Source organism: Oncorhynchus mykiss, chromosome 1, assembly GCF_013265735.2.
Source record: "Oncorhynchus mykiss isolate Arlee chromosome 1, USDA_OmykA_1.1, whole genome shotgun sequence".
NCBI classification, from domain to species: domain Eukaryota; kingdom Metazoa; phylum Chordata; class Actinopteri; order Salmoniformes; family Salmonidae; genus Oncorhynchus; species Oncorhynchus mykiss.
In genome coordinates, this window is record NC_048565.1 from 61,710,071 (window position 1) to 61,733,623 (window position 23,553).

Sequence of the window (23,553 nt, forward strand, 5' to 3'; positions counted from 1 at the left end):
ATTTAAAAAAAATAAAAATATTTTCAAAAATCTTCAAATTTCAAGTCTTGCTATAGATTTTCAAGCAGATTGAAGTCAAACTGTAACTTGGCCACCCAGGAACATTCATTGTCTTCTTGTTAAGCAACTCCAGTGTCGATTTGGCCTTGTTGTAGGTGATTGTTCAGCTGAAATGTGAATTCCTCTCCCAGTGTCTGGTGTAAAGCAGGCTGAACTAGGTTTTCCTCTAGGATTTCGCATGTGCTGAGCTCAATCCCGTTTATTTTTATCCTGAAAAACTCAGTCTTTGCCGATGTCAAGCATACCCATATCATGATGCAGCCACCACCATGCTTGAAAATAAGGAGGCAGTTACAGTGATGTGGTGTTGATTTTGCCCCAAACATAAGGCTTTGCATTTAGGTCAAAAAGTGTGTTCCTTTGCTGTGTTTGTTTTTTTGCAGTATTACTTTAGTGCCTTATTGCTTACAGAATGTATGTTTTGGAATATTTGTAATATTCATTTCACAGTCATTTAGGTCGTTATTGTGAAGTCACTACAATGTTATTAATCCATCCGTTTCCTCACATCACAACAATTCTGAAGCTGTTTTAAAATCACCAATGGCCCCATGGTGACATCCCCTGAGCAGTTTCCCTCGTGTCCTGCAGCTCAGTTCAGAAGGGTGACTGTATATTTTATGTGTTTGGGTGGTTTAATACACCATCCACAGCATCAGTATTAACTTGACCATGCTTAGAGAGATATTCAATGTCTGATTTGTTATTGTTACCCATGTACCAATCACGGCCCTTCTTTATGGGGCTTTCTCCCTGTTCTTTTGTAGTTCAATCTGTGCTTGAAATCCAATACTTGACTGACAGACCTTGTATGTACTGTATGGGGGACAGAGGAAGAGGAAGGTGTAGTCACACAAAAATCATGACATCCCCTATTATTTCACACAGTAATGTCCATGTAACTTATTGTGATTTGTTAAGCGAAATGTTACTCCTGAACTAATTTAGGCTTCGCTAAACAAAGGGGGTGAATACTTATGCAACAGTTATATTTTAGTTATTACATTTGTATTCATTTGTTTTAAAAAAAAAGTTATTTATTTATTTTCACTTTGACATTATGGAGTCTTTTTGTATAGGTCAGGGATGGGCATCTCCAATCCTCAATCAGGCCCCTGAGGACTGGAGTTCCCCCATGCATGGTGTAGATCAATGACAAAAAGATAACAATTAAATATTTTTCAATCCAACTTTCCAACGCAACAAAACGTGAAGAAATCCAAGGGAGTGAATACTTAAATATATTTGTTCCATGTGTAGAACCTTTCTATTGACCAACATATATTGATGGACATAGCACTATAGTAGCAGTCAAAAGTTTGGACACACCTGCTCATTCAAGGGTTTTTCCTTTATTTTTATTATTTTCTACATTTGTAGAATAATAGTGAAGATGTCAAAACTATGAAATAACACATATGGAATCATGTAGTAACCAAAAAGGTGTTAAACAAATGAAAATATATTTTAGATTTTTCAAACGAGCTCTTTGCCTTGATGACAGCTTTGCACACTCTTGGCATTCTCTCAACCAGCTTCACATGGAATGCTTTTCCAACAGTCTTGAAGGAGTTCCCACATATGCTGAGTACTTGTTGGCTGCTTTTCCTTCACTCTGTGGTCCAACTCATCCCAAACCATCTCAATTGGGTTGAGGTCAGGTCATCTGATGCAGCCACTCCATCACTCCTTCGTCAAATAGCCCTTACACCACCTGGATGTGCGTTGGGTCATTGTCCTGTTGAAAAACAAATGATAGTCCCACTAAGCGCAAACCAGATGGGATGCTGTGGTAACCATGCTGGTTAAGTGTGCCTTGAATTCTAAATAAATCAGTGTCACCAGCAAAGCACCCATGCTTCAGGGTGGGAACCACACATGCGGAGATCATCCGTTCACTTATACTGTGCATCACAGACACGGCGGTTAGAACCAAAAATCTCAAATTTGGACTCCTCAGACCAAAAGACAGATTTCCACCGGTCTAATGTCCATTGCTCGTGTTTCTTGGCTCAAACAAGTCTTCTTATTGGTGTCCTTTAGTAGTGGTGGTTTCTCTGCAGCAATTCAACCATGAAGACCCTATTCAGATGTGAGATGTGTCTGTTGAACACTGTTAAGCATTTATTTGGGCTGCAATTTCTGAGGCTGGTAACTCTAATGAACTTATCCTCTGCACCAGAGGTAACTATGGGTCTTCCTTTCCTGTGGTGGTCCTTGTGAGAGCCAGTTTCATCATAGTGCTTGATGGTTTTTGCGACTGCATTAGAAGTAACTTTCAACGTTCTTGAAATTTTCCGTATTGAAGGACCTTCATGTTTTAACGTAATAATGGACTATTGTTTCTCTTTCCTTATTTGAGCTGTTCTTGCCATAATATGGACTTGGTCTTTTACCAAATATGTCTTATCTTCTCTATACCACCCTTACCTTGTCAGAACACAAGTGATTGGCTCAAACACATTAAGAAGGAAAGAAATTCCACAAATGAACTTTTAACAAGGCACACCTGTTAATTGAAATGCATTCCAGGTGACTATGGAGCTGGTTGAGAGAATGCAAAGAGTGTGCAAAGCTGTCATCAAGGCAAAGGGTGGCTATTTGAAGAATCTGAAATATGAAATCTATTTTGATTTAATACTTTTTTTTTTCTTTTTTTTTGGTTACTGCATGATTCCATATGTGTTGTTTCATATAGTTTCTTCACTATTATTCTGCAATGTAGAAAATAGTAAAAAATAAAGAGAAACCCTTGAATTAGTAGGTGTGTCCAAGCTTTTGACTGGTACAGTTTGGCTTTTGATCATATTGATGTTAGAGTAAGATGCACTGCAACTGAACATTTCCGAAGGGTAATGAGCGCGTTTACTTGAGAATACCCAATATTCACTTTCAACTGACAAAATAATGTTGGTTTGATTCTGTAAGCATTAGTGGATAGAGAGGACTTAATAAAAATTGTACATAAATGAGTGTACCTGATGTCTGAGGGTGCATTAGGTTTATGAAACCCAACGTCTGTCTCATGTTTGACACTGTACAGTAGCATATAGAATAATGCAAAGTGGCACGTCCAAACCTTTATAAAAACACACTTTTCAAATGCTTTATGCACTCCTGAGTCTAAAGCGTGTGCTTTAACAGGAAATGAAAGTGGGAGATTGTGTATAACAGTTATTTATGGCAAATCCACCTTTTTAGAGAGTAGTTTATTCCATCATGTTGCAGCATCATTCGTTTGATCTTGGTACTGTATATGAGATCCTTTTCAGGGTAACGCCATCTTTATCTTGGGATATTCCATCACCCGGCTTATGCTTTTAAATGGTGTTGAATACTCATGGACATGAGCTTTGTGTGTGTGTTTGTGTGGCTCATGTTTGTGTAATAATCTTGCATTGCCAGTCCCATGGGAGACTGGAGATTGTGTAACAATAGATGTGCAGAAAAGCATCCCAGGCACCTGCTGCTGGTATTTTTGTGTGCCCTCTGTAGAAATAGAACTCTAATATCTGTGATGTAAAACTTTTGGAGGGATACAAACTTGCATACATATTGAGTCAATGGAATGGCATTTGACACAGGTACACCGCATAGGCCAGTTTCCTGGACCTAGATTAAGTCTAATACTGGACAAAAAAAAGTGTTTATGAAGATTATCCATTTGATGTGCTTTTTTAGTCCAAGAAGGCCCTACAGAAACATTCCTTATATGTAATGATTATGCCCTGTGTTTAGTATATGCCATCTGGGGCGGCAGGTAGCCTAGCGGTTAGAGCGTTGGGCCAGTAACCGAAAGGTTGCTAGATCGAATCCCCGAACTGACAGTCGTTCTGCCCCTGAACAAGGCAGGACGACTGTTCTCCGGTAGGCCATCATTGTAAATGAGAATTTGTTCTTAACTGACTTGCCTAGTTAAATCATAAATACATGTGACTGTGTTATTAAGGCTTGTGAACCTCATAATATGGGGTGTTGCTGTGAACACATTATGTATGGAAGTTGTACAGAACAGTATCGTAACTCCTGTAACTCCCAATCAAAGGTTGGTGCTCCATCAGGTCTTTCCTGTTGATCCATGGCCTTTTCCCTGTGGTTTATGGGCCAAATCATAAGATCATCTGGGAACCAGGTAGTGCAGCGCTACTTTCATTTGGTTAGTGTGATCCATTGGAATGTGTTACTGATTCTTAACCAGTATTCTCCAACCCTATTCCTGAAGAGCTACCCTCCTGTAGGTTTTCGCTCCAACCCCAGTTGTAATTAACCTGATACAGCTCAACAGCTAATTATTAGTCAGGTGTGCTAGATTAGGGTTGGAGTGAACCTACAGGACGGTATCGCTCTAGGAACAGGGTTGGAGAGCCCTGTTTAAACACTGACGACACCCCCTAAAAAAAATATTTTTTTGTTTGTTTTAATGGTCTTTGTTGGATATAAGAAAACACCAGGAAATGAGCTTCAAGTGATTTTAATTTGAGAAATCTGTTCAAGTATTTCCAAGAATAATAGAGACACGTGATTATAAACAAATGGAAGCAAGATTTGAAATTATTACATTTTATTCCAATATATCGGTTTGGGCTTCTTGCAGTTAATTTGCAATTATGTTCCGGACCCCCCGACCATCAGCTCAAGAAAACAAATCGGCCCGCGGCTGAATCAAGTTGTCGACCCCTGCCCTAAAGGAATGAATACTTAGTTAGGACCAGCCCCTAACTCATTTCAACCTCTTTATTAAACTCCTCTGGGTGTGGTAGCTTCTACTTGGAGTATCTTCTGTTCTTCCTCAGGCAGGAATATCCCAAGATAAATGGTCACTGTCTCCTTTATAACGTTTGTTTCTGTACTAATCTGTCATTTCATCTGTTCTTCACAGCATTCAGTGGTGTAGCTTGCTCACCCGCTGTATCCCAGAGTCTGGGATGGTTGTACATGTTTCTGTGTAGCCTTTATATAGTGAGTCTGTTGTCTGTCCTGGGAATTGTGGGTGCTGACTCCTCAGTCACCAGACCTGCTGATATTGTCTTGCACTGCCAAAGCTTTAATATGATCGCTGCAATGCAATAGGAATATAATAATGCTTTAAGCAGGGCTATTTGTTGATTTTATTGTATTTAGGAATGCATATACTGGACTGAAGCAACTCGGACCTACTGTAAAAATGAAGTTTCTTTAAAGTGTAAACATTCCTTTTGAGATGGGGTTTTAGTGTTGGAATTGGGTATTTTTCTTTGGCTAGAGTTAGCTAGTCTAGGGGTTAGGGTTAAGTTCAGGAGTTAGATTAAAGGGTTAGGCGGAAGGGTTAGCTAACATGCAAAGTAGCAAGTAGTTGCTAATTAGCTACAATGTTAAAGTTGTCAGTGATGAGATTTGAGCTCGCAACTTTTGGGTTGCTAGATGTTGGCGTTATACGCCCACCCATCTACCCACCAACCTCCCTGTTTTTTGCCTTAAGTAACCATCTGTCTTGTGTAACCATACCAAATGTAACATATCGTACTAAACTGAGAGTCTTGGATCTACGTACAGAATAGTACTAAACGCTCAATGGTTGACTTCACTTACCAGTGTTTCCAAACCCTGGTCCTCGAGCACCCCCAACAGTACAGTTTTGTTGTAGCCCTTGACAAACACCCCTCATTCAACTCATTGAGGGCTTGATGATTAGTTGACATGTTGAATCAGGTGTGTTTGTCTGGGGTTACAATAAAAATGTGTACTGTTGTGGTTACTCGAGGACCTGGGTTGGGAAACTCACTTTTATACCAGACATGCTCCAGTAAGGATCCTGCCTAGGTTTGCAACCCTAATCCTGCCCATAGAAAATGTAGTTACATTTATTGTGAGTGATGAAACACAATTGCACAACATCTAAGTACATTTTCCTGCACTGTCCCATGTCTGTGGTTGTACTTCCATCTCTTTAAACTGACTTGTTTTCATGTTGTACTCTTATTGAATATTAAAATATCCTATTTATTCATATTTCTACTGTTGTCCTTTTCCCTGTGTTCATGAAAAATATACTGTAGCTAGTCTTGAATTTCAGTAAATTGAAGGTATTAACTATTTTACGTCCAACTGTTCTGAATCTGTTTCATGAGTTGAAGCGTGAAAATGTTCACCCAACTGTCGTATTACAGTACCAGTCAAAGGTTGACACACCTACTCATTCAAGGGTTTTTCTTTTACTATTTTCTACATTGTAGTAACCAAAAAAGTGTTTACACAAAAATATATATTTGAGATTCTTCAAGGTAGCCACCTTTTGCCTTGATGACCGCTTTGCACTCTTGGCATTTTCTCAACCAGCTTCACCTGGAATAATTTTCCAACATATGCTGAGCACTTGTTGGCTGCTTTTCCTTCACTCTCATCCCAAACCATCTCAATTGGGTTGAGGTCGGGTGATTGAAAAGGCCAGGTCATCTGATGCAGCACTCCACTCTCCTTAGTCAAATAGCTCTTACACGGCCTGGAGGTGTGTTGGGTCATTGTCCTGTTGAAAAACAAATGACAGCATCCCATCTGGTTTGCGCTTAGTGACTGTGGTAACCATGCTGGTTAAGTGTGCTTTGAATTCTAAATAAATCAGTGTCACCAGCAAAGCACCCCCACACCACCACCTCCATGCTTCAGGGTGGGAACCACACATGCAGAGATCATCCGTTCACCTACGCTGCATCTCAGACACGGCGGTTAGAACCAAAAATCTAATTTGGACTCAGACCAAAAGACAGATTTCTACCAGTCTGTCTATTGCTTGTATTTCTTGGCCCAAACAAGTTTCTTAGTGGTGGTGGTTTCTTGGCGACAATTTGACCATGAAGGCCTGATTTAGTCTCCTCTGAAAAGTTGATGTTGAGGTGAGTCCGTTAACATTTATTTGGGCTGCAATTTCTGTAGCTGGTAACTAATGAACTTATCCTCTGCAGAGGTAACTGTGTTTTCCTTTCCTGTGGCGGTCATCATGACAGTTTAATCATAGCGCTTGGTTTTTGCGACTGCACTTGAAACGTTCAAAGTTCTTAATTTTCCACATTCCAGATGGCTACCTCATGAAGCTGGTTGAGAGAATGACAAGTGTGCAAAGCTGTTAAGACAAAGGGTGTCTCCTTTGAAGAATCTCATAAAATATTTAGATTTGTTTTACACTTTTTTGGTTACATAATTCCATGTCTTCACTATTCTACAATGTAGAAAATTGTAAAAAAAAAATCCCTCAAGTACCGTAGGTGTGTCCAAACTTTTGACTGGTACTGTAAATTGGATATATGCATTCCAGAGTGTCCCTAAAAATAATTAGCCCAAAATAACAAATGGCAAGCTATCCATATTTTAATGAGTCAAACAATCATTCACAAACTGATCCCATAAAGCAAGAATTACATTTTGGGGAAGGTCATTTGGCAAATCATGATCAATGTATTGACTCCTGAGAACTTTCAGGCATAAGATGGGGAGAATAAAATATGATCTCAAAATGCCCTATTTACATATACTTTCAGTACCAGATCCAACATGTTCATCTAAAACCTACAACATTTGGTCTAGAGTAAGGGGAGGAAAGTCAACATTGGTTTAGCATATTCTGCGTTGTGTTCAAATTTACCTGGATTGAATCCCAAACGTAAACAGTACTTCAATGGAGTTCAAGGCAGTAATATACAAAGCACTGAAAACATCCCACAGTAACAATTAGTCCTGTCATTTATTTTGCCAGGATTTTAAAATGTTCTTATCAAGAAATTGAAAATATAACTGATAAAAAGCTTAACCTGATCTCCCAACACTGAAGCAAAAAAAGCTAAATACAATCCCAGTGCTACGCAAAAAGAACAAAAACTTTTGTACATAAGTTTTATTAAGTTGAACTTTTCAAAAAAGAAATTGCTCTTCTGGTATCAAAATGAAAAATGTTTGTTCCACATAACATATTTTTTTATATCCATACCGGATGGGGTGTTTGTGATTAAGGCTCGTTGCCATTGAGACTCTTCTGTTGTTCGGTCCTGCTCCTGCGAAGCATGTCTATGTGCTTGGCTCTCATCCATCCATCTCGGGAAAGGGTGGTCTGTCCCAAACTTAAGGAGAGCAACCTGGGGACAAACGTTATGCCGATTTAGCTACAGAAAATGATTGCTTAACTTGAGGAGCATGTTATGCTGAATTAAGACATCAGGACAAGCATGGCTGAATAACTTCCCACGTACCTTGCGACGACAAGCATCCTATGCAGGTCCTCTGCGGTGACGCTCTGGGGGTCATCTTTGCGCATGTCAACAAAGTCATCCTCAACTGCCTGTGGAAAACAGTAACAAGACAACTGATTAAGATTTAACAAAAATAAGAAACAAATTAGGCTCATTTCTATAGAAAATAGAGGGAGTGGTCAGAGTAACCACAGGTCTTGTAAACCTGATACCTTACCACGACATAAAACAAAACCTTGACTGAGCTTAACTATTCAATATTGCATTCAGCATCGAAGCTGGGTTCATAAGGCTGGAAATCTGAACAATCAAAAGTAGCATTCACCTTGGTGACCTCATCAGAGATGCTGTAGTCGAGGGTACGGGCCAGACTCAGGTACACACGGAACTTGTTAATCTGTGAGGTGAACTGTGCCATGTGGATGGTAGTGAGATACTCCTCCATGTTGGGTGGGGTCACTTGGGGCTGTAGGGGCACCTGGCAGTCTGACTGTGGAATGGGAGCAGAGATTCTATGATAAACACATCACACGGGGGGGGGGGGTTATTTCCTGTAACGGCCAGAAAAAGATTCAGACCATCCAGTCAATGGGAGTGTGGCAAATATGTTGACGAGGTATTTGCGGGAAGTCCTCAAGTCGAGGGCTTGATTTCAAACCTTTGGTGCTGGTGAGCACTGGTTCACTTAAACCCGAGTTGGGTGTGTGTATATTGAACTTCAGCAGCTCATTTCACATTCGCAACACGGCACTCATCATCGACAAGGAAGATGAACTTGTGACCATCTGCTCCCACAGTTGTTTATGACACATTCACCCTGCCCTTCACTGTGGCGTGGCCTGATAGACGGCCCAATCCCGACGCCTCTGGCCAGGATTGTCCCGGTGGCACAGCTGCAGCCATAGCAACTCCATTCCACCAAACACACAGAAATAGCACACAGCGCATTCCTTTGGCCGTTTGCAACACAGTGAGGCCAAGTTCTAAAGCCAGACCACGGCGCTGCTAGGGGGCTGGGGGGAGACCAATGGGCAGCGAGATGGGGGCAGCATGATGGCGCTGGTTGGAAACAACCCCATGGCATTTGACACGTGTCAGTCTCCTGACATCCTGGCTGAAACCTAACCTCTGCACGCACGCGGACACACACACACACACACACACACACACCCCTCTTACGCCCTCTGGTGTGTGGGCCTTGCCTCCTCAGACCTTTTTGTACTCACCGGCAGCAGCGATCGGCCCTCTGATGTGACGAGCACGTTAATATTGCAGGGGAATTCCATCTGGTGGTAGCTGAAGTCATAATCAACCTTCTGCCAAGAGATCAGGTTCCCCAGGGCAGTGATGTTCCGCACACCTACAGCACACACGGATATCTATGGACATCTCGCCACGGCACAAAGCTATTTCCAACGGATTTACATGACATTGCACTACCGCAATTGGTAAACCAAATGAATGCATTAATATACCCCGGACTTCGCACACGACAGCTAGAGGCACTCCCGATACATGCTGCGCGCTCGTCTTAAAAATGTGCTCCCAGTCGCCGTAGTTATTTCGCGCTGCCCAGGAACAACCCCTTGTCCCTGCCACCTATCCCCACTTGTGGAGATCTGAGCGGATACAACAGGTACAAGCAATGTGGAAAATTCCACATAGCCTATCAGAGGGCAAGGTGGAGCAATCGCCACATTATGAACACCTATCAAATCCTCTCAGATCTACACAAGTGTCCGAGCTTAAAAGTTGTTTCTGGGCAGGGCCTCAGTTTCTTTCCCTAGTGGCTCAGGGCCAAATCCCTAGTTGCGGCCAGTAGTTCACAGTGCCCCCTCCTCTTACCTGAGCTGTCCAGTTGACCCTGCTCCAGCTGCGTCTCATCAAGGAAGAGGGAGGTGTTCCTGGCCAGCTGCAAGGCTCCACTCACCAGCCGGTTGGCCACATAGTCCTTCTTAGGCACCAGACGCATGCTGTTCATTGTGTGGAGGCTCATACTGAGACGGTATGACTACCGGGGAGAAGAAAAACAGTAACCAAAGTTACTTTAACGTACATCGATAAACTGTCTGCCGGTTCAAGTCTTGTAATGTATGTTGTGCGATAGGTTATATTCATGCAATGTACACTACATGACCAAAAGTATGTGGACACCTGTTTGTCAAACATCTCATTCCAAAGATCACAGGGATTAATATGGAGTTGGTCTCCTCTTTACTGCTATAACAGCCTCTACTCTTCTGGGGAGGCTTTACACTAGATGTTGGAACATTGCCGCGGGGACTTGCTTCCATTCAGCCACAAGAGCATTAGTGAGGTCGGGCAAAGATGTTGAGCAATTAGGCCTGGCTCGCAGTCGGCGGTCCAATTCATCCCAAAGGTGTTCAATGGAGTTGAGGTCTTGAGTTGAGTTTTTCCACACCTATATCAACAAACCACTTCTGTATGGACCTCGCTTTGTGCACGGGGGCATTGTCATGCTGAAACAGGAAAGGGCCTTCCCCAAACTGTTGCCAGAAAGTTGGAAGCACGGAATCGTCTAGAATGTCATTGTACGCTGTAGCGTTAAGATTTTCCTTCACTGGAACTAAATGGTCCTTGCCCTAGACCATCATTGGTCTTGAGACTGGTGTTTTACGGGTACTATTTAATGAAGCTGCCAGTTGAGGATTTGTGATGTTTCTCAAACTATCTATTCTGGTTAGAGCCCGTTTGTGCTGTTCTGTGAAGGGAGTAGTACACAGCGTTGTATGAGATCTTCAGTTTCTTGGTAATTTCTCACATGGAATAGCCTCCATTTATCAGAACAAGAATAGACTGACGAGTTTCAGAAGAAAGGTCTTTGTTTCTGGCCATTTCGAACCCACAAATTTTGATGCTCCAGACACTCAACTAGTCTAAAGGCCAGTTTTATTTCTTCTTTAAATCAGAACAAGTTTTCAGCTGTGCTAACATAATTGCAAAAGGGTTTTCTAATGATCAATTAGCCTTTTGTAATGATAAACTTGGATTAGCTAACACAACGTGCCATTGGAACACAGGAGTGATGGTTGCTGATAATGGGCCTCTGTACGCCTATGTAGATATAAATAAATAAAAACATTTAATCAGCCGTTTCCAGCTACAATAGGCATTTACAACATTAACAATGTCTACTCTATTTCTGATCAATGTGATGTTATTTTAAAAATGGGGGGAAAAAAAGAAGGTTCTCTTTCATAAACAAGGACATTTCTACGTAACCCCCAAACTTTTGAACGGTAGTGTGTGTTTACAAGCAAATTTCTCTCTGGGATATGTATACATTCAAACCGTCAAACTCCAAAGCCACTCCCCTCAGATTTGGAACAACCCTCAAGCCCATGGATCCCTAATTGTCATCCTAGAGTTCTACAAAGCATGCCTTCTTTCACTATTGCCAGACTCTATTCTAATACTTACCTTACGTGGAAGGATAAATTCATTTAGTCATGACAAATGAAGAAACTGTACTGCCATACTTCTGTCTGGAGTTACTGTTCTACTCAAATTGTAATCTCAATTACTAGTGGCACCCAAAACGTGCTGCGACATCTCAATTCAAAATCTCGAACAGACAAACCAGTTGATTTAACGCGGGCCACGATAAAGAATATTAACTCACACAAGGCACCAGCTGTTGGACGATCTGATAGAGTCGCTCTGTGTAGGAGTTGAGCGGGCAGCCACTCAGATTCAGGGTGAATTTACCCAAAGGCAGGACATCCCGCCTGGTATACCTGTGAATACAGAGACCCACACAATAACTATCAGGAACCACCTTGAGGAGCTTGTTACAATAAAGTGTAGCGGTGGTACTTACTATGCACTACAGACAAGTCATAAATAGAGAAATGAAAATAGACATCGTATATCTCTGGCACGGTTTCACCGAACCCAGATTAAGCCTCGCCCTGGGTTCAAAAATCATTCTCAAATGGAGAACGTCCACTAAATTGTTTTAGGCCAGGAGTAAGCTCACGCTGGGTTTTGGGAAACCATCCCTTTGTGTATGGAGGGCACACGCACACGTTAGAGATGAGGTGCAGTAAGAGGTACTCGGCAGCCAGTCCGTCTCCCAGAAGAACATGGGTGAGGTAAGCGAGCAGCTCTGCCCTCACCGATGCCATCTCAACCAGGAAAGAGGATACAACTGAGAAGGGGGAGACATAAAAGTTTAAAACAGACACTCCACATAACAGTTAAGGAACCCTATAATTCGATTTTTTTTGTTTTTAAAGCATACAAAATCAGGTCCAAATTCAGATTTTTTTAAAAGCATAAATCATTAATTGATGCCAGTGGGAGAAATGCACCGCCCCTCAGTGAAGACAAGTAAATGTATATTGTGATGTGTCCCAGTCTTACAGGCGCTTTGGTCCTCTGTGGGAGCAGAGGGCAGAAGAGGGTTGTTGTGTTGCAGGGGGCGGGCGTACAGCATGTGGAGACGGGGAACCAGGGAAGCAGGGGGGTCATGAGCTCTCTGTTCCTCTGGAGTCTCCATACTCTCGGTGGGGTTTAGCAGCAACAACGAGGGGTCTCTGTATGGATACACAATGCTGTGAGCAATACGGATGCACAAAACACAACTAAAACAAGGGGCCTCCTGGGTGGCGCACTGCATCGCTGTGCCACAAGAGACTCTGGGAAGGAGCCCAGGCTAAACCCTCCCTAACCCGGTTTGGCCGGTCGGGATATCCTTGTCTCATCGCACACTAGTGACTCCTGTGGCGGGCCGGGCGCAGCGCACGCTGACCAGGTCGCTAGGTGCACGGTGTTTGCTCCGACACATTGGTGCAGCTGGCTTCTGGGTTGGATGCGCGCTGTGTTAAGAAGCAGTGCGGCTTGGTTGGGTTGTGTTTCGGAGGACGCATGGCTCTCGACCTTCGTCTCTCCCGAGCCCGCACGGGAGTTGTAGCGATGAGACAAGATAGTAACTACTATAGATACCACGAAATTGGGGAGAAAAAGGGGGGTACATTTATATATATTTTAAATGATTTAAAAAATAAAACTACATTTAAAAACAAAATCAAGCGCCTTACTTTTCTTCGCCCAGCACAGTCAGGACTGGGTTGACGGAGAGAATCCCGTAGATCTCCAGTGTGTCGTTCAGTTTGAAGCTGTCCAACCCCTCATAGACCTGTCAACAGAGCACCTGGTGAGTCCGAGTCAAATGGGATCTCTGGAATCACTTGACTATTCTGACACACAAATAGGCTAGTTACAGAACCCAGGCAAAATATAATATAAATCAACCACTGGACAGGCTAGGCCTGAAAATCACCCAGGATGATTTGGTTTGTTTTACCTTCACTAGACAGGCTGGGCCCCTCTCCCCTGGCAGGGGAAAGTTGAGGTCCAGATGGGAGGAACAGTCTGAGGGGGCAGTTGTCTGGCTGGAGGGGGCTTCGGTCTCCTGCCGCTTGGAGTCCCCGTTGCCATGGGGCTCTGTAAATAGAAGAGAGAACGGTTGGTATAGAAAGTTGTGTTTATGCCGCGACACTGTGGCAGATAGTGGTAAATTGCATCATTCCATCATTGCGCCACACGATCACAAGCGGGAGTTAGAACACCGATTATGCTTTTGGTTTCTCTCCATCGAAAAACACAGAAAGAAAATCGAAAATTACAAACTGGCTTTATTTACCACAGTGTGGAAATACCGATAGCCCCTCTTGATGAAGAGAGTTTCTGAAACATGGAGGAGTCCTCCTTTGCTGATGTGAAGAAGAAACTGAAGGAGTCCTGCGAGGATACGGACGGAAAAAGGTTGCCCATATTTTCAAGAGCTGAGCAATTTAATTTGTTTTATTTATTAAAATGTACTTGTTTATTTAGACAATTGAATGTATTTGTTTAGGCTTGGCCTATTTAGTAGGCTATTTTTGGGGCCCACTAACTCATTTGTGGCCCTGGATCAAAATAAATAAGACATTCTTTCTGATAGTCTAATAAAACTTCTTCAAAAAAAGTTTTAAAAAGTTAATCTTCTCAATAATTTGTGACATTATGGTTACAATGAAGAATGTAAACGAAAGAAATCAAATAGATCCTATTCAAAATCAGATTCGTGTTTAGGAGCTGTAATTTTCCCATTTTTTTTTTTACATGAAAAAAACATCACACAATGATCAATGACATCACACCCGCTCAGCTCCACATGCTCACTCCCCCCCCCCCCCCATCTTCAGCATGACTCTCCACCACATGGCACCATTTTGTTCCTCTCCGTGGCCCACGCACTTTCAACATTTAGATAAAGTCTTTGACCTTTCCGTCGTGTTAATGGAATATCGGTTGATTTCCACTTAAGTATACATTTTTTCTCTCTCAAGATGATTGACAAGAAAAATATCCTCCAACCCATCGGGTAATCTCACTGCACGCACCTTCATATACCACGTCTTGAAGTGCGCTGACAAGACAGATTAAACAGCACATTTCCATTGTAATACTTCTGACAGACAACTTTCTAACTCCGCCCAATAACTTTTACACTTTAGAACATTGCGAGGCGGCATGGATTATTTTAACCTAATGGAAAATGAACCTGGTAATCTAATTTAATTGACTGCCGACCTCAGACCTGTGGGTTTAACCTTCTGAATGAATGATTATACTCAAGGGGGAAAAAGCTGATTTATGGAGTTCCGAGAGTCAATCCATTACCCAACAAAATAACAAATTGATTTAGCCTAAATGCTTATGCTTATTATTCCGCTTTTCCTGCATTAATTAATTTGTCTGCATGTCTATTCAACACTTGGCTGAACAGAAACAACGCCTCGATATATATTGTCTTCCACAATGCGGCACACTGACAATTCAAATCGCTTTGAAAAGAGCCTTCTAATACAGCGAAAGCTACTAAAAACTAAACTTTCATCACTCTTGATTTCTTCAAATTGCTTTTCAGGAAAAAGACGTCATCCAACGTGCGTGGTCGCAGGCTGGCTTCTCTCTGACACCACAAAATCCATCTGTAGGTGACGCTTTATCCTTAGGAACCATATAGTGATCTAGTGAAGAGTCGGCTGTTTGCTTGCTTCCGAGGCGAGTGTGGCCTCCGACGCAATCGAGGAACTCAACAAGATTCATAAGTATTTTTTCCACAAAAGCTGGCAAACGCTTATTTTATCTGCAGTTCTGAGCTGGGAACTGTCCCACTCCATGGCAAATAGCACCCTCTCCACGAGCACCCACTCATATTTAAACTATATATATATGTTTTATCTGAATCCACATGTCAAGTGTAATTGCGCCATTGTATTTACCCAAGTTCCCTCAACTCTGGGACCACCCGCCAGCTGATTTTTTTTGCCCGATGCAGGACTCAAACGCAAGAGGAGAGAGACTCTCGGACATAAAAATTCCCACCTCCATTAATCTACAAAGGGTTAGTCTAATAGCTCGGCTAGGTGAGAAAAATCCCCCAATTTGTGCTACAGTTTAGGATACAGATCACCGACTGACCTATTTAAAAGTGCCAAAAAGGGCCAACTTGAAATGAAATCAAGGCTGAAGTCCTCTAAGGTTCTACATTTCTAACACAATATCACAGACCTGATTTTCCCTCACAAAAAAAATGCATCAACCCCTAAAAATGTTAATTTATTATAATCCACATAATAATTCAAACAAAATGAGCTGTAGTGAGAGAGACGGGGAATGCTGAAGATGATCAGAAATAATGTGTCTTTAACCAGTCTTTATAGTATCTTATTTTGAACGAAAGCCACAAATGAGTGACTCAGTCAGAACCTACGCGGAAAAATAGTCCACGGTTCTGAAACCATCTTCAGGGCACTATTGAATTGGAGCCTTTCCCTATATGTTACTTTGTGCACAATAGCGAATTGAGGAGAGCCTAAACAACTTAATTAGGTCTATAAATCAATAGCATATCTTAAAATGCACCTGGCTTTATAAACCATCCATATCTACAGGAATAAGACAGATCCTGCTTCTGTTGCCTGTTTGAATGTAATAGCCTACTGATTCCGTGAGCACCAAGCCGCACGCAACTTCAAAATGTTGGATAAAGCAATTTCACAAATCCGGCTGTTTAAAAAAACAAACATTGCTATGCTGTAATAAAAGGCAGAAAAATAATATGCAAGCAGCTCTCGCGCCTCTACCCTCCTTGTTCTTTATCTCCTTATTGTTATGACAATTATGATCACTATTATAATAAGTCATGTCTTCACGCATTTTCTAACCACCACTGAGCTGTAGGCCTAAGAGCGCATCCTGTTCAGCCTCAATGCCATAAGAGTTCCACCTAGTCGACAGATATTTAGGAGACCTCATATGTTGTCCAAACAGTGAAGAGTTCCCAGTAGGTGTATCGATTATAGAAAAAGGGTAGCGAGTCAGTGGTTCCTGCGCCACCTCCTTTGGAATTGAATTGTTTTTCTATGATCAACCCATAAATAACCTCGACCTATACGCAACAGTAGCTCGAGCTTCTGACAAGGATTTTACACGAGGCCTAATTCACACGATATGCCCGGAAATACTAATAACCACTAGGCTAATAAATAAATCACATTTTCCTTACAACTATTTAATTAACTTATGTTACTTCAAGTTATCCATTTGGTGCGCACACAAAAGCGATTTAGAGTTGAACGGGAGTGTCGAGTGTGTTGATATAAACGGTAACATTATCAAAATTCCTCTTTCAGCCCGGCAGAATGCTGTATGATTCAGTGCATTGCCAATCACATCACTCTCAAATATAAGAATTGGGGGCCTCCCGAGTGGTGTAGTGGTCTAAGGCACTGCATCACTACAGATCCTGGTTCGATCCCAGGCTGTGTCGCAGCCGGCAGCGACCGGGAGACCCATTTGGCGGCGCACAATTTGGCCCAGCGTCATCCGGGTTAGGGGAGAATTGGTTAAATAAACATATCAGGCAATAATTAAGAGCATCCAGCAGAGTTCACAGCTGGCGATGCCTCAACTGCAGGCCGGGTGTTACGTTACAGCCTTATTCTAAAATGTATTAATCTACACACAATACCACGAGGACAAAGAAAAAAACATTTTTTAATTAAAAATATAAAAACTGAAATATCACATTTACATAAGTATTCAGACCCTTTACTCAGTACATTGTTGAAGCACGTAGCGATTACAGCCTAAAGTCTTCTTAGGTATGACGCTACAAGCTTGGCACACCTGTATTTGGGGTGTTTCTCCCATTCTTCTCTGCAGATCCTCTCAAGCTCTGTCAGGTTGGATGGGCTGAGTTGCTGCACAGCTATTTTCAGGTCTCGCCAGAGATGTTGGATCGGGTTCAAGTCCAGGCTCCGACTGGGCCAATCAAGGAGCTTGACACTTTTCCCGAAGCAACTCCTACGTTGTCTTGGCTGTGAGCCTATGGTTGTTTTCCTTTTTGGAAGTTGAACCGTCACCCCAGTCTGAGGTCCTGAGCGCTCTAGACCAGGTTTTCATCTAGGATCTCTCTGTACTTTATACCGCTCATCTATGCCTTGATCCTAACTAGTCTTTCAGTCGCTGCCGCTGAAAAACATCCCCACAGCTTAATGCTGCCACCCCCATGCTTCACACCGTAGGGATGGTGCAGGTTTCCTCAAGACGTGACGCTTGGCATTCAGGCCAATCTTGGTTTCATCAGACCAGAGAATATTGTTTCTCATGGTCAGAGTCCTTTAAGTGCCTTTTGGCAAACTCCAAGCAGGCTGTCATGTCCCTTTTACTGAAGAGTGGCTTCCGTCTGGCCACTCTACCATAAAGGCCTGGATGGAGTGCTGCAGAGATGGGAGAACCTTTCAGAAGTTCAACCATCTCCACAGAGGAACTCTGGAGCTCTGTCAGTGACCACTTGGTTCTTGGTCACCTCCCTGAACAAGGCCCTTCTCCCCCGATTGCTCAGGAAGACCATTGACGGTTCCAAACTTACTCCATTTAAGAATGATGGAGGCCCTTGTGTTCTTCGGGACCTTCAATGCTGCAGAATTTTTTTGGTACCCTTCCCCAGATCTGTGCCTCGACGCAATCCTGTCTCGGAGCTCCACGGACAACTCCTTCAACCTCATGGCTTGGTTTTTGCTCTGAAATGCACTGTCAACTGCAATCAAGTTGTAGAAACATCTCAAGGATGATCAATCGGAACAGGATGCACCTGAGCTCAATTTCGACTCACAGCAAAGGGCCTGAATACTTGTGTAAATAAGGTTACTGTTATTAAAAAAATTGCACAAATTTCTATAAACATGTTTTCGCTTTGTCATTATGGGGTATTGTGTGAAACTCCCCAAATACAGGTGTGCCAAGCTTGTAGCGTCATACCCAAGAAGACTCAAGGATGTAATCGCTGCCAAAGGGGCTTCAACAAAGTACTAAGTATAAGGTCTGAATACTTTTATAAAATTTGCAAAAACGATTTTCCATTATGGGGTATTGTGTGTAGATTGATTTAATCATCCATTTTAGAACAAGGCTGTAACAAAATGTGGAAAAAGTCACAGGGTCTGAATACTTTCTGAATGCACTTTGAAAAGTATTCAGACCCCTTGAATTTTCCCACATTTTGTTACGTTACGCGCTCCGTTGCATCAGTCGGTCTTCACTTGTAGCCTGCTTCGAAGCTGCAATGTCTGCGAGAAGGACCCGAACACGTGATGGGCATTGGCTAATAACAATTGAGATACCTGGCAATTGGCAGCAGAGAAGGAAATGTACTACTGAAAAAAGTCAGACCATTTGGAACACAACAAATACAACAATAGTACAGGAAAGATTATAAACAGCATTCATGACTGCAATTTAAATCAGCCAACATGCAGTTCATTTGTTGTTTAATTATTCAAGGCTCCCTACGTTACTTATTTTTTTATAACTAAAACGCTTGAATGAAATGATCAGACCAAAGGACGAGGACACAACAGTTCACCTGACAAGACGAACGCCTGACATTTCTAACTCAATATCACAGACCTCATTTGCCCCGACGAAAGTTAAATCAAAGCCCAACCAACAAAACTAGCGTATAATAGGTCATGACGTATATACACTGTATATCCAATGGAAAGCATACAGTATTTGTTCACCATTTTCATTAATAAAAGAAGGATAAAAAAGACTAGATGGAGCAGACGTGCTCAACGATGCCCTCTGGTGTTTCAAATGAGCATTAATGGCAAAGCACTGTGACTCAGCGAAGCATAACACAGCATACTATTCTGCGGAATGATGCAACTTTAAAAATGAGGAACCACTGTAGTGCTGCTGAAACTGAGTCTTCAAGGGTCATAACCAGCCAGGGTCATGCCCACTAGGCATGAAAATAATAATAAAAAAAATAGTCCAAACAGGGGAGGTACTATCTGAATGCATGTCGGGTTTTATTTAAAAAGTTTTGCTACAGTGTGCCCTAACGAACACGTCTCAAACATGCATCCAAGTAAAGCAGTTCGTAAGGGGTGTGTACCCACCTGTGTGTGGTTCTCTCTGCTTCTGGGGTTGTGTGTCCATGTCGTCGTCCTCTTCGTAACTGCGCTTCTGTCTGCTTGGGACATAGGAGGTGGATGGGACAACTCTTGCCTGACTAGAACAGCCATAGCTGTGTGGCAGAGTTAAGAACAACTCCATAGCTTGAGACAGCTATTTAGGCAAACCACTGCACCTACACAAATAGTTAGCAAAATTCTGACTCATTTCAACAAACATGGATAATCACAGAGCATACTGCATAATCATATTCATAGACTCAAAGCCAAATTTGGAACAAAATGTCAGAGGGGGATAAGCCCCTCTTTTGGCAGACAGCCAAATTAAAATGCTTTGTTGAATATACAGTGTATTATTCGGGAAGTATTCAGACACCTTGACTTTTACCACATTTTGTTAGGTAGTCTTTTTCTAAAATGGATTAAATTGCCCCCCCCCCGCTCAATCAATCTATACACAATACCCCATAATGACAAAGCAAAAACAGGTTGTGTGAAATTTTTGCAAGTGTATTAAAAATAAAAACTGAAATTTCACATTTACTTAAGTATTCAGACCCTTTACTCAGTACTTTGTTGAAGCACCTTTGTGATTACAGCCTTGAGTCTTATTGTGTGCCACGCCTGGGGAGTTTTTCCAATTATTCTCTGCAGATCCTCTCTAACTCTGTCAGGTTGGATGGGGAGCGTCGCTGCACAACTATTTACAGGTCTCTCTAGAGATGATCGATCGGGTTCAAGTCCGGGCTCTGCTTGGCCACAAAGAAAATCAGAAACTTGTCCCAAATCCACTAATAAGTTGTCTGTTGTCTTAGCTGTGTGCTTAGGGTCGTTGTCCTGTTGGAAGGTAAAGCTTCACCCCAGTCTGAGGTCCTGAGTGATCTGGAGCAGGGTTTCATCAAGGATCTCTCTGTACATCTTTCCCTCGATCCGGACTAGTCTCCCAGTCCCAGCTGGTGAAAAACATCCCCACAGCATGATGCTGCCACTACCATGATTCACCATAGGGATGGTGCCAGGTTTCCTGCAGATGTGACGCTTGCCATGCAGGCCAAAGAGCTCAATCTTGGTTTCATCAGACCAGAGAATCTTGTTTTTCATGGTCTGAGAGTTCTTCAGGTGCCTTTTAGCAAACTCCAAGCGGACTGTCATGTTCCTTTTACTGAGTCTGGCCACTCCACCATAAAGGCCTGATTGGTGAAGTGCTGCAGAGGTGGTGGTCCTTCTGTAAGGTCCTCCCATCTCCACAGAGGAACTCTGGAGCTCTATCAGAGTGACCATCAGGTTCTTGGTCACCTCCCTGAACAAGTCCATTCTCCCCTGATTGCTCAGGAGGCCAGCTCTTGGAAGAGTCTTGGTGTCTCCAAAATTATTAGATTTAAGAATGATGGAGGCCACTGTTCTTGGGCGCAGACATTTTTGTTTTGTACCCTTCTTCAGATCTGTGCATCGACACAATCCTGTCTCGGAGCTCTACGGACAATTCCTTCGACATCATGGCTTGGTTTTTGCCCTGACATACACTAACAACTGTGGGACCTTATAAAGACAGGTGTGTGCCTTCCAAATCAAGTCCAATCAATTGAATTTACCACAGGTGGATTCCAATCAAGTTGAAGAAACATCTCAAGGATGATCAATGGAAACAGGATGCACCTGAGCTCCATTTCGAGTCTCATAGCAAAGTGTATGAATACTGATGTAAATGGGATATTTCTGTTTCTTAATTTTTTTTGAAATTAGCAAAAATGTCTAAAACCCCTTTTTGCTTTGTAATTATGGGTTATTGTGTGTAGATTGCTGGGGATTTTTTAAACATTTGAATCCATTTTAGAATAATGCTGTAACATAACAACATGTGGTAAAAGTCAAGGGGTCTGAATACTTTCCGAAGGCACTGTATATCACAGCAGAAAGAAAGGATATCTCTTTAGCCCAAGGGCTCTCTCCTGGAATAGGGACACAATAGAAGGTCTGTCTCTCTGCAGTCACAGTGTTTCTGGAGTTCAAATCCACCTGAAGAACACAGGTAATCAAGAGCAGTCACGTGAATTTGAATCTTAAAACACTACCACTCCTGGGTTTAAACTAAAATCTACATTGTAGACACCACTTGCATACTCTGTGTCAAAATGACCTGCCCTGACTGCCATGCAAAGGTCTAATACATTAGCTACACATCTTTCAAACTATGGCTGCTGCTGAACTTGGACAATGTTAGAGAGACGAGCTTACCCCACATTCTGTGACATCTTTGTACTTCCCACATCTCAACACCTGAGAAATGTCAGACAGACAACTAATGACTGGAGGAACAGAACAAGATTGGAAAAACGTTTTCCTACTTACCATATAGTTCCACCAATTACAGTAAATTGACTGCACTTTCAACAAGTACATAGACTATGAACTATCTACAAAACTAAAACTGGTTGTTTTCACAGGGCTAGGTGAAATGCACCTCGAACATCCTATAATTTCTCAGTCTCATTAGCAGATTCCAATGCAGGTAATTGTCAACAGATAACACTGACAGCAGGTGTCTGTGTAATATAGTGCATTCTGCAGCTACTGAAGCAAAGGAATGGAAGAGATTAAGGTCTTACATTGGCCTTGGTTGAGGGGTCCACAGTCTCATACACTCCCATGTAAAACTCTGGGTCAAACATGTCTTGGACCAAACAACGGAATTTCACAAGGCTGTTGGGCTTCAAGTAGTGCAAGGGCACATCATTTAGGGAAGGAACCTGAAATGAAAACAAACAAAAATGTGTACAACGGAAGGGTGTGCTGGATTCTATTTCCATTTAAGTGTTTAGTGTGCTGCTAGTTCACAGTGACCAATGTTAGTCAAATGAGAATAAATAGCATTCTTCAGAGACATTTTTAAAATGTCCATACCCAGCTATGAGATTCCTTTTCCTTCAGTTGCCCTTTGAAGTATTCCAACACTTTTGCTTCCCATTCTGGGTTAGAGTTGCTCTGGGCTGCAGGACAACAGAAGCGACAGACAAACCACATCCGCATTATGCATGCTGATCAGCAGAAAGTCACAGCGCCACAAACGGGAGACGTAAACATGTGTATTGACCAATCATAAGAAACAACCACCTATTTTAACACAGAATAGAAATTCAACTAAATATGAATGACCTCAGAAAACACACGCCACACTTTTAAAGCAGTCCCATGTTAGCTAACATTAGTAAGTTATTCCAGTCTCATCAGTTTGTTGTTCTGGAAAATCAGCTGTTTTCAAACTCGTAACTAGCTAGCTAACTGTGGCTTGCTAGCTAAGTTCCTGAACCAGCATGGTCTCGCTAGCAGCACCTCTTCCACGGCATTTGTCTTCTTACCAAACATCGCTTCGACAACGCCCAATGGCTTGTTTATCCAATCGTGAGACGACGGCATTATTTACCAGTAAATCTTTTTTTGGAAGGCCGATAAAATAAACGACAGAGAATATCAATAGTTATTCCTCAATAACTTTTCTCTCTTTCTCTTTCTCTCTCTCCAGCAGCGCACAGCTCAGTCCGCGTTCACACTGGCGGGAACTTTGCGTCACTAGCCATGAGAACGCAACGCCCTCGTCGTCGCCGCTGCATCTTTTTAGGGATATTTTCGACAATATCTGTAATATTATTATATTTGAAATAATATCCATGTTACTCATGTTGACCGTCGACTGGAGAAGAAAGTCGATCAGAAACTTTGTGTTAAACGTTGTATTGTTTAATTGCAGTAGCTCAGCCACAGCAGTAGATGGCAGCACTGAA

At 42.3% G+C, this 23,553-nt stretch overlaps 1 protein-coding gene across 1 annotated transcript; it reads right to left on the reverse strand.

The window, feature by feature from the left end:
- Positions 1 to 7,383: 7,383 nt before the first annotated feature.
- Positions 7,384 to 23,536, reverse strand: LOC110526339 (minichromosome maintenance complex binding protein). Its single transcript, XM_021607227.2, has 16 exons — positions 23,131 to 23,536; positions 22,676 to 22,761; positions 22,381 to 22,521; positions 22,010 to 22,051; positions 21,701 to 21,790; positions 19,760 to 19,889; positions 13,606 to 13,745; positions 13,340 to 13,437; positions 12,663 to 12,835; positions 12,324 to 12,447; positions 11,920 to 12,034; positions 10,122 to 10,287; positions 9,503 to 9,636; positions 8,602 to 8,766; positions 8,277 to 8,365; positions 7,384 to 8,162 (listed from the first exon to the last, which is right to left on the reverse strand). Exons 1-16 carry the CDS (start codon positions 23,186 to 23,188, stop codon positions 8,036 to 8,038), a joined length of 1,878 nt encoding a protein of 625 aa, XP_021462902.1. The 5' UTR covers positions 23,189 to 23,536; the 3' UTR covers positions 7,384 to 8,035.
- Between the last annotated feature and the right edge of the window lie 17 nt (positions 23,537 to 23,553).